This window comes from Sceloporus occidentalis, unplaced genomic scaffold (genome assembly GCF_023333645.1).
Source record: "Sceloporus occidentalis isolate IW3139 unplaced genomic scaffold, rSceOcc1.0.p SCAF_7, whole genome shotgun sequence".
Lineage (NCBI taxonomy): Eukaryota > Metazoa > Chordata > Lepidosauria > Squamata > Phrynosomatidae > Sceloporus > Sceloporus occidentalis.
The window spans coordinates 49509858-49522083 of record NW_028316987.1 but is presented as its reverse complement, the minus strand read 5'-3'; the positions used below and the strand labels follow the sequence as shown (position 1 = coordinate 49522083).

General features: G+C 39.3%; 1 protein-coding gene across 7 annotated transcripts in view; it reads left to right on the top strand.

The window, feature by feature from the left end:
* Window positions 1-12226, top strand: part of LOC149309717 (COX assembly mitochondrial protein homolog) — a 64103-nt gene that overhangs the window by 33661 nt on the left and 18216 nt on the right. For 6 of the 7 annotated variants that reach the window (XM_089532903.1, XM_089532905.1, XM_089532898.1 and 3 more), the window contains exons 3-4: window positions 8669-8759; window positions 10451-10567. In XM_089532903.1, the coding sequence (XP_089389029.1) occupies window positions 8669-8759; window positions 10451-10567 (208 nt within the window). Of the gene's footprint in view, window positions 1-5449; window positions 6476-8668; window positions 8760-10450; window positions 10568-12226 lie in introns of those variants that run through there. The other variant, XM_089532899.1, reaches the window with a different exon arrangement.

The window sequence follows — 12226 nt, the reverse complement described above, 5'->3', positions numbered from 1 at the left end:
CCTATCACAAGGGTTTCTTGTCATGATTTGTTCAGAGGGCTATGACATTGCCTTCCTCTGAGGCTGAGAGAGTGTGATGTAGGGTCTCCATGGCTGAGTGGGGATTGAAACCTTAATCTAGTCCACCACTCAAACCACTTTACCACACTGACTCTCAGTTTTAAAAAAGGGTACACCCAGTTTAATATTAATATGTTGTGGACAGTGTGCATAGCATTTGACATAAAATTTGTGCATACATTGTCAACATTGCATGACAGCAGTTTTTTAAAGAATTCAACACAGGGAAACTGCAGTATAGGAAAGGAGGTGAAGAGGCGAGAGCATGGCTATGATCCAAGCTTCCTTTTTGCTCATGGAATGTTTCTAGGGAAAGTGCCGCATTCTCATTCATAGCTCCTTGCACTACCCCACATTCTGTTCCAGAACAGCTTTTGTGGGACATGGGCTGCAGCAACTGTGAAGGTGGTGAAAATCAACTCCCCACTCCTTGAATGGAAAGAGGCATGTCTGGATCCAACTCTGGGTTAATTGCAGATACAGGAACTTAAGTTTAGGGTAGGATGTGGTGACTTCAGGAGATTTACCAAAAGTTTTGTTTGGGGGAGGGGAGGAAATGTGCTGTCCTGAAGATGTTCTGGGACCAGAGCCTGGCATTATGAGCTGCAAAAGATAAAAGATGGGGAGGGAGTTCAAAGAGATGAATGGCTGAATTTTAATTGGTAATTATCTGTCCAGGTGAGCATCTGGTAAAAATCTTAAGGCCTCCCATGCAATGCATTTTGTAGGGCTTTTTTTTTTTAAAGTTTTCTTTTAAATATGCAAACAGTCCCATCTGTGCCTGTGTGCATTTGCATGGATGGTATAATGTGGAAAATGGGGAATCACAGATGCAGCTGCTAGCAAGGCCATCCACCCATCTATTATGTTTGTCCAAGGACAGACTTGTGAGAAGAACATTAACTGCCCTTAAGGTAACATCAAGCACTTGGACTTTCTATTTGTTTGCTCATTTCCTGTTGTTGAGTGTCCTTCTATTGCTGTGTCTATTAGAAATGCAATTGTTTTTAAAATAAGAAGTGATGTTCACAGGCTTTTAATCTGTGGCTATAAGCCACACAAAAGTGCAGCCCCATGGGAGCTGCAGGTTTTTCTCATTTGTGATATGCAACTTAAAAAACCCACAGGAAACTAGATTCATTATTTTACTACCGGTCTTGTGATCTCCCCCCACCCTGAGAAGTAGGCTCAAAATAAAATGACGTACCATGATGGATTGTTGGATGGACTTGTCCTCCTTCTCCTTGCAGTGCGAGACTAGACTTGAAAGGCCAACTGTTCTTCACTCAGCATGTAGTATATGTCAGCAGACTGCAGCCTGATCATGAAAAGGGTAGTGCCCTGCAGTGATTATCTCAGTTGGCTGCTTTTGGAAAATCCTGTGAAAACATGGCAAGTATTCTTTGCCTTTAGCCTGTCCTCTTGTAGTTACACTCATTTGCACAGCCCATTACCCATTTTAAGCTATTTTATTGGAAATAAGTAAATCAGGATACAAGGGGAGGAAAGGAGGGGGAGTCTGAGAGTTAATTTTGCTGGAAGTTAATTTTAATGTTAGAGGTTTTTCATCTCAAGTTCCATGATTTCTGAGTCTTTTACCTCCCTCTATCCAAAAATGGATTTTAATTAGTCATGAAGTTGTTACAAATATTCTGCATTTTAAAAAAAGAACTAAAGCAAGACTTCATGTGTGGTCAGCAGTGGATAAAAAAGAAGAAGAAGAAGAGAGAGATGAAGTATTTTTCAGATCCATTGAAAACCTCTAGTAAACATTTGTAATTGAATAGTCCGAATTACAGTCTTTTCTCCTAGCAGCAGAGAGATTGAAAAAGGCTGTGGATACAAAAGCCAGAAGTAATTAAGTGGTGTTATATGTTCACGTGGCGGGATTGTAATGTTCTCAAGCCTGCTCCATTTCCCTCCCTTTCCTTTTCTTTTTGAGTTAGCATTAACAACATTAAAGCTCTATAGCTGGAAGCACTTTTATCACTCTGTAATGATGCTTCCTGCTCTGGTTGTCTGTAGCTTAAGCAGGGCCCTTCGGAAGCTGGGGTATGCTCTCTGTAGCAGTTCAGTCTTTGTTCACTAGGACATCACACCTTTAACCAACTGAAGCTGGTGAGCTAACAAGTGAGAGGGACCTCCCGTTGTCTTCAGCTTTTATTTTATTTTGTGTGTGCGAGTGCTTAGGTTTTTACTTCACAGCTTTTTGGAAGGAATGATTACAAAAGGAGGAGGGAAAACAGTAGTACATCACTGTTTTACCATGGTCAGTGCTGGTGGGCAGCAGAAATCCAAATTGCTCTCTAGACTGAGGGCTTTGCTTGGAAATCCCATCAGCATTCTCGCTCTATCTAATTATATCCATCTTATTTATATGAAATGGGAAAAACACATGTGCCTATGGTCTGCTAAGACATAAGCACTGAATATCTTTTTGAGTAGTGTTTCATTGCTCCATTTTCATTGGTCACTGTTACAGTTTTTAAAAAGGCATGCATGATACATACACATACGTGTATTTACACACAGACATAATATACAAGGCATTAAAACTTGTAGATGCCCATTTTAAAAGCCTTTGTTTTTTGTGATTTTTTGTTTCAGAATGTTACCAGTATAGAATTCCAATATATATGTATATGTATAAGATATATATAGATTGAACACATAGCTCTCTCTGTCCTTTTTGTTTGTCTATGGCAATTACTGAACAAAATAAAATAGATATTTTTCATTAAGGCTGTAGTCCTGCTTGATCTACTACATGCTTAACTCCTGTTGAACATAAGATGTTTTATTAGTCATATCTAGAATGGTGGTGTAATTGAATTTGCATAAGTTTACATAGGCATAACAATAACTGAAGCAAAATGGTTTAAAAAAATTTGTAATAATAATAATAATTTTTTGTTTTATTTATATACCACTATTCCAAAGATCATAGCGGTGAACAGCAAGTAAGCTAATTAGCAAGTAAGCTAATTTGCCCCCAACAGTCTGGGTACTCATTTTAGCGACCTCAGAAGGTTGCATGCCTTGTGAGTCATAACAGTATTTGAAAGATTAGAGAAAGACCCATAAGGTATTAGTGTCTACATGTAGTTTTTACTCCTATTTGTATTTAAATGATCTAGGAAAAATAATCTGGCACCCAGTTAAGTTTATCATCCTTTTAGTTACTCAAAAGGGGTGCTTCGATTGTGTATTGCTGCATGTCAGGGGATTGCACATAATAATAATAATAATAATAATAATAATAATAATAATAAATAATAAAAGTTTATTTATATTTCCCACCTCTCCCTACGGATCGAGGCAGGCTTACAATAATAAAAAATGGAACACCAATTTCCATATATAAAATACATCTTAAAATCAAGACAGCACATTAAAATTCATATGTCAACATATCATTCACTTACTCAGAGTGGGATGTCCCTTCAGTTTTATAAAAGATCAGGGGGATAAGCCCGCCGGAAAAGGTCCGTTTTAATCGCTTTCTTAAAAGCTTCTTCAGTCAGATATCTACCAGTAAATCATTCCACAGTTTAGGGGCCATGACAGTAAATGCTTTGTGGGAAGTTGACAATAATCTGGTATTTGAATAATCCAAAAGATTCTTCCTGAATGTTCTGAGAGTGCTGGGCGGATTATGTAGGGAGAGGCATTTGCTCAAGTAACTTGGGCCTAAGCCATATAGGGCTTTAAAGGTTATGACCAACACTTTGTACTGTGCCCGGACCAGTGAAGGGGTTTTAATACAGGTGTTATATGGTCAGATCTAGGTGTTCCAGTGACCAATCTAGCAGCCGCATTTTGAACCAATTGAAGCTTCTGAACTCGGTACAAAGGTAGCTCCAGGTAGAGCGCATTGCAGAAATCAAGACAAGAGATTACCAGTGCAAGTACCACTGCTTCAAGGTCCTTTTGGTCCAGGTAGGGACGCAGTTGGCATATTAGCCAAAGCTGATGCCAGGCACCTTTGGCCATCGCATCTACCTGAGATGATAACTGTAGAGATGGATCCAAAAGTACCCCCAAACTGCATACTTCATCCTTTAGGGGAAGTGTGATCCCGTCCAGGACAGGTTGACAAATCTCCTTCCCTGGACTTGGGGAACCTATCGCTAGTACCTCCGTTTTCCCTGGATTCAACTTGAATTTGTTTTCCCTCATCCATTCCATTACCAACCCAAGGTAGGCATCCAGGGGAGAGATGCCATCCTTAGTCACTGTGTCAGTCGGAGACATAGAGAAGTGTATTTGGGTGTCATGAGCATACTGATAACACCACGCCCCATGTCTCTGGATGATCTCTCCCAGCGGTTTCATGTAAATGTTAAACAGCATGGGGGACAGAACGACGCCCTGTGGGACGCCAAATGTCAGCTCTCTTTTTGCAGAGCAGCTGCCCCCCAACTCCACCATCAGGAATCTACCCGAGAGGTAGGATCTGAACCACTGAAGCACAGTGCCCCAAATACCTAACCCCTCAGGCGTTCCAGAAGGATAACATGGTCAATGGTATCGAAAGCCACTGAGATGTCCAAGAGCACCAACAAGGTCACATTTCCCCTGTCGATGCACTGAGGGAGATCATCGACTAAGGCCCTATGATTCTATTATTTCAGCCTTGGACTAAAAGGAGGATAAACCCACTGTTTAACATGGGGTGGACATGCTCAAGGAGTGATAAGGCCACTTTTCACTCCTAGTTTTGCCAAGACTCCCATTTTCTGGTACTGGAAGTAACCCTTCAGTCACTTACTAAGGCAGTTTTTGGCTGTTCTGAGATAGGAGTCCCAAGAACACTATTTCACATAAAAACCATACCACTTGAATCATTATAGGCCAAAAAAGAGAGAGGTTTTGTTCTGACCAGTGTTGTTTCAGGGAGACTGAGGGAGTTGGAGGTTGCTGTGGATTTGGATGGAGCCAAGGGCAGCATGTGCCACATGATTCCCACTTCTGGTTTAATAGAACAGTAGTATAATGCAAGTCAACTAAAAGGATGGCAATAACAAGTTTATATGTTCAGAAAAGTTCCTAAGAATAAAAAAGTAGCATTGTTGCTACTTGAGCATTTAGGATTAATTCTTTAAAGCAGCATAATAAAGAAATTTGGGACACATATTACTCCTGCTGGAGTATTAAGACCTGCCAAGAAGGCCATTCTCTGTGTCTCACCACTGAGAGTGGTGAAATATATGAAAATCCAAAAGAGACCTTCTCAGTAGAGTCTCCCCCAGTAATGCAATACCACATTTTAGTTTTAATTTCAAACCTAGGACTGTAATGTCTTTAGATAAGTTCCAGTTTCTCATCACACTGGACTGTGAATAATTGCTTTTGTTGACTGTATCTGCATCTGTAGAGTAGGGCAAGGAAAATACGAAAATGTGACAGTGTTGTTTATATGTATGTGTTGCATGTTCAGAGGCACAGCTCATTTTCAGACAGGGAGGTTACATCCAAGAAAGACGATAGGCATGTGTGAAGTGGTCCATCGGCATCAGCACTACAGAATGCTAATCAAAGGCTTGCTGTGTTATCACACAGGCTGTGACTTGTTGAAAGCAGTTTGAAAAGGAGCAGGGTTTCACCTCCTGGATTTGTTACAGAATAATACAGTTTCATAAATAGTTTAGTAGTATTGAAGATCACTCCCAAGTATGAGCAGTGTTAATTTGTTACGCAGTGTGAAGGGAAAATCCTAATTACAACCTTGTTGCTAAACAAGTGAGAAAGACCTTACAAAGAGCTTGAGGCAGCGGGCCAGGAGTGGCTAAGCTTGAAGGATCAGACTGGGTCACTGAGTGAGAAAATACATTGCTACTACAAAGGCTTCTTGCATTCTTTACTAATACTTTCACACTTCAATGGTGACTTGGACAGCTCCTTGAAAGCAGGTTGTAACAACTGGAATATTTTGATGTTGCAAAAGACTAGCGATAAATACCTTCAACACACCCGTCAAAATGTGCGTAGCTGCAATGGGGTTGTAATCCAGCAGAGTAGAGGAGAATCGGGGCCTCAGCACTATGTAACCATTAGACTTTTGGTGAAACAGAGTCCTTCAGGGGGCCCTATTTGGCTGCTGTGGTCATTCTGTTCACAAATGTACATAGAATAAACACTCCAGTTTTGATTTGTAATTCTCGAAATAGCTGGAAGTACAGAGATTGCCCTGGGTTGTTTGTTCATATTTATTGGTAATAATAAGAATTTAAAATACAAATGCATAATTTGTTTCTTTCTTGTTATTACCTGTTTGGAGATAGCACAGAACTGGAAGCTGGGCTGCTTGCTTATGGAGAACTGGTGGCAATGGGTTTGGAACACCTTAGTAATGGAAAAGTTATTGAACAGAATCAACAGCCCCACTTCGTGTCAGATTCCTTTTGGAGATATGGTTACCCTTTTTGACTTTTGTTAATTCTTTAAAAAGTATTTGGCATGTATGAAAACTCTTTCAGTTTCCCCAATTATGGGATAAAGAATTGTTTTGCTTTTGTGGGTTTGTAGGTCAATATCTTTAATTCTCTGTGTGATAGCAGTTTTTGCTTTATTATAACCCTACATAAGTACATGATCCCTTGATAACCCAATGGAAGAGAGTTTCAAAATTAAGGAATTTTTGGTGCTGGCCATTTGGTACAGCCCATTGTAAAAGCTGGGGCTTACCATCCGCAGAAGCTCAGATCCGCAGATGGCAAGTCATTGGTTGGCGCGGGTACACTGCATATTGCATTCATGAATTTTTAACTTTTGTCAATGGATTATTATTTTAATAAATTTTAAAAAGAACACACTAGCTCCACCCTTTCACTGTCTCCCCAACATTTTGAGGGATAATTTCTGCAGCAGGGAAGCCTTTTGTGTAACTATGTATGCACAACACACAATTCAAAACCCTTTGAGTTTGTAGGTTTTTGCTATCACACAGAGGGTTATGTATAACATGGAGAGGTTTGCTGTAGTTTGCCCTCACACATGAAGGTCAACAAAATGAAAAACAGCAGATTTAGCATGCCTGTTGTCACTCTCTTCCCTTGCTCAATCTGTCAATCCAAAACATGATGACAAAAGAGGGCTACTCCTCATGATAAAGCAGATGCAAGCCTCTTATTTTTAAAGAGGCTATTCAATTGGACTTCCTCAGAGAAAGGAAAGTTAATGGGAGACTTCTGCCCCCCCCCCCCATGACCATTGTGGCTGGGGATGATGGAGTTTGTAGTCTAATATAACTTGGGAGGGCAGCAGATTGTGGAAGGCTGGTTTATTGGTCAGAGAAAATGGTAGATAAGACTATTTTTCTTGATTTCTAATTAGGCTTTCCACCCTACAGGAAGAACTTAACGTGGGAGTTCTTGGAGGCGCTCCATTCCATAAGAATTTTCTTTGTAATTTTATTTATTTACAGCATTTTTACACCGCTCCTCAGCAAAATAAAAAAGATGCTCTGAGTGACTGACACAGATTAATAATACAGTCCCTGCCCTCAGGCATATAAACTAAAATACACAATACACAAAAAGCAAAGGGATAGGGAACCAGAAGGAGAAAACAGCTGCTGGTTACAGGATGGTCTCGCCAACCATCCTACCTGAGCTGATCTTTGCCCTTAAAGGTACTGTGTATGATAAACAGCATTATGGGGTTGGAAACAGCCAGAAGGCAGGAATTTCAACAGAAAAACAACGTGAGACACTGGTGGGCTAACCCAGATAGCTCCCTCTCTCCTCCCCTCTTTTGCATAAAATATCAGCTTTTTGCTTAGCATTTGATCGGTGGACATGATTCAGGTTTGGGAGATAATAAAATATAGATTTTAGCAGGATGGTTTCTACCTAATTTAGGGGAAAGTTATATCTAAAGGAAATTTAAATTTCCTTTAGAACCAAGTTCTTATTTGAGAGCTAGAGAATGAGAGAGAGAGAGAGCACTGCACAATTAAAACCTGAATGGCAGTTTTCATCTATCTGATAAAATGGAGAGGAGACCTCTACTATTCTTTTGCTACTAATGGGGTGGCAAGGGAATGGAAAGTCTTTACACTTCTGGAAGCTGTGGGTGATAAAGGGTGTTAGTTTTCAGCCAACAAGCAAGACCTCCATGGTCTGGTTCATTTCTCGTAGTGACAAATCAGATCTCTGTAGTAGAGAGAAGCATGGCACTCCAGATGATGCTAAGCTGCAGCTCCCATCATCTTTGGAATAACCAGTGGTAAATAATGGCTAAATATTCCTTATATCTGCTGTAGACGCTCACAAGTAGAAGTATTTCAAACCTGTGTTATTCAAGAGACACTAATAGAGAACAGTACCTTACTATACATGGAAATCTTGTGTTTTAAGGTGATAAAGTGCTCAGATAGGATCTACTCTTACACAATCAAGTAGGATCCCTTTCATTGCCAAAAACACATTTTAAGACCCTCTTGTGTGGACACCTGTGCCATTTTCAGAAGCAGTGTTTGCTAATCCAAAAATATGCTTTGCTGCAAATAAATTGTGTGAGATTATATGACAGGGGATTACAACTCTGAATACTGTGTCTGGACATTTTGTTCCAACATAACAACTTTGTCTCTTTTTCCCCCCAGCCTTTACCAAGTGTTGTCAAGATACAGGTTTTCTGATGGTGGTCAAATGCCGAGAGGAAAATGCTGCACTGAAAGAATGTCTTACTGGCTAGTAAGTACAGTAACACAGAAAAGTTCATAGCAAGCAGTAATTAAGCAAAGTGCCATGTAACCATGTTGGCTTCACAATATCTATTATTTTGGAACACACATATAAATGCAAATACTCTTTGGAAGTGTGCAGGAGAACTGGTATTGTTTTTGGTATTTGGCAGTTAGCAATATCTAGGTTGAATATCCCTTATCCAACATGCTTGGAACCAGTAGTGTTTGGGATTTCAGATTTTGGAATATTTGCATAAGTATAATGAGATATCTTGGAGATGGAATCAAAGTCTAAACATAAAATTCATTTTTTCCATATATACCTTATGCACATAGCCTGAAGATAATTTTATACATAGTATTTTTAAATAATTTTATGCATAAAATAGTCTTTGTGTTCACTGAACCATCAGAAAGCAAAGGTGTTACTATCTCAGCCACCCATGAAAAAAGTTTTGTATTGCAGTATTTCAGGTTTTTAGATAAGGGATATTGTATCTAAAGACAGAGGGTGTATAAGACTGACTATAACCCTTCTGATTAATTTGTTTTCACCAATGCAGCTGAACTTTATAACCGGGGGGTGAGAAACATGTGGCCCTTCAAGTATTTGGGGCTTTAATTCTTAGAAGCTTCAATCATCATGGCCTGTGGGAGCTGTAGTCCAGAGGGCCAAAAGTTTTCCATTGTTTAATAAAAATAGTCTACTGAGGCTACCATAGAATCTGTCAGATATTGCTGTAGGTAGACCTAAGTTGTGACAATATATAGCAATAGCAGCTTCATTTATATACTGCTTCATGCCACTCTAAGCAGTCTCTAAGTGGTTTACAACTGTACGTTAATGTCCCCAACAAGCTGGGTACTCATTTTAGTGAGTTTGGAAGGATGCCAGGCTGAGTCGACCCTGAGCCCCTGGCTGGGATTGAACTCACAACCTTGTGGTTTGTGAGTGGTAGCATTTACCACCATTTAACTACTGTGTCACCAGGGCTCCTTATGGTGATGCCAGCTCTGAAATGAGGGTAAAAGATGGAATGGAAAGATGAATGATGATGTTTTTACAGGCAATTGAGGCTGAGAGAAGGTGGAATGAATGGGGAAGGAACTGCGGGAAGGGAAAAAGAAAAGGACCAGAAAGATAGAAGAGCAACTGATGAAAAAGACAAGAGAAGGAAGTTGAATCAAGCTGATCTGTTGGCTGAGGAGGAAGTTAAGGGAAAGCAGTGGGATGATGAAGACAAAAGAGAAAGGAACAGAAAGAGAAGCCCTCAACCTGTGAGGAATGGTAAAACTGAGCCACAAAGATCAGCAGCAGAAGTCTGAAGTTACTCTGAAAGTAACTTAATATCTTAGTAACAGGAACACTGTGCTTCAGTTTGTGATTAAGGGTTATTTCTATAGTCATTCCCATTGAAAAATACTCTCTGAAAATCTTGTAAGATAAATTTACACACATGCATGCACACATTCCACTCTTGAATGATTGTCAGTCCATTCCTGTTCATACTGAGTATACAACCCTGAAATATTTCCTCTGAAGCCTATTCCACTGTTTAAATACTGAAAATACACCATAAATCCACTCCTGGCTACCCCAAGCATTCCTCCTTACACTGGTTTAGTTTAGTCCAATAGTAAATGTAGTCAGGTTAACAAACTGTCAAATCTAATTACTCCATTTTGTTTCTCTTCCAGCTACACTGATCCAACATTTTATAAAGAGTGTGAGGCTGAATACTTGAAGCAAAGGGAAGAATACAGAGCAACAGGAATCCGTCCTTCACAAAAGCAACAGAGGCTTCCCACCAGCATGTAATCAAGTAGTACACATTTTGATGTTTTTTTTAAAAAAACAAGATTTGAAACATACACCTTTAAATAATGGAATTGAGGAGATTCTACAATGGAGCTTTTCAACCTGATTGTGTTAAAATTAAAGGAGCTTGAATGTTATCATACTGTAAATAATGTACCCAAATAAAAGAATCCAGGAATTATGACTACAGAAAGAGAACTGAATGCAAGTCAGTTATGAAATTGAATAGATGCAATTCTTCTGCTAATATCCAATATGCCGACCTGAAGGACATTTTAATATCTACAAACTACTTATACTGAAGTACTTATATAGTAATTTATTTCAGGATACTGCTTATTAAAAAAATCTCTACCTGATGATCATCATTATTTTTAGGAGTAATTTATGCCTTGCCTATTAACAAAGGTTAAAGATCGGGCTGACAATGTATTTATCATATAGTAAACAAGGATTACTAGGATGGTGGACAATGTACAGCTTGTGGGCTGCATGTAGTCCCTGGGGGTGAACTTTTTATTATTATTATTTTGCAACTTTTTAAAAGAATGGTTCCAAAATTATCTCCCCCATTTTGAAAAAAAGTAGCAAAATTTTAATTCAAATTAAAACAAAATTTTGCTAATTTTTTCAAACAAAAAAGCCTCAAAATTTCCCACAATGCCCTCTAGCAAGGCTCCAGAATATTCCCCTATATTGCATAAAGGATGTTTGGGGGCAAAAAAGTGCCCTCCCTTCTACACAGAAGTAGGTACTAGAGCTCCTGAAAGAATAACGTACTCCCCTCTCCAATCTTCCAGAGTTGCTCATCCCTTCCTACCCTCAGATGCAACAGTTGCCATTTTAAATCTGGCTTACATTTTGCTACAAAATAGCAAATTTCTGGAAATAATTAAGCCTTTCTCAATAAAACTTTTTCTCTCTGATTTACTCATAATTTGCTGAACTTGTTCCCAGGCTCAATAAAAATCTTAATTCGTTGTGAATTTTACAAAGATATTTACAGCAGGAACTCACCTGCAGTTTTAATACCAAGGTAAAATTGGAACCCAAATTGGTATAAAGCTTCTTTCAAAGCAAAATATTGGTTGTTTGCTTTTTTCTCTTTGTTTCCCTTTCTTTTTTTGGTGATGATAATGTGGTACAAGCCTTCCTCAACTTGGTGCTCCCAAGTTATTTTGGGTGAAACACAGCCAGCATGACTAGTAATCATGGGAGTTGTAGTCTAAAATATCTGGAAAGTATAAGTTTGTGGAAGGTTATAGTGGCATGAGTGTTGGCTCTGGGAGACCAGGGGCCAAATCCTCACTCAGCCATTGTCATACTCTGAATCTCAGAGGAAGGCTATGGCTAATACTCTCTGAACAAATCTTGCCAAGAAAACCCTGTGATAGGGTCACCTATTAAAAACAACATGAAGGGACACAATGACAAGGCTGCTCTAAGACCAGAAAAAGCAGCAGCATACAGACTGTCTTATTTACTAAATATGGGATGAAGTCATAATGTGAAGTCTTTATGCCACATAGATATAGATATGGCTCCTGCTTACTTAACCAAATATGGAGGCGATTGAAAAACTGGCACCAGGTAAACATAATTTATCAGGAACTGCAGGACTACTACTTACTACTTCCACCTAGTTAGGACTATTA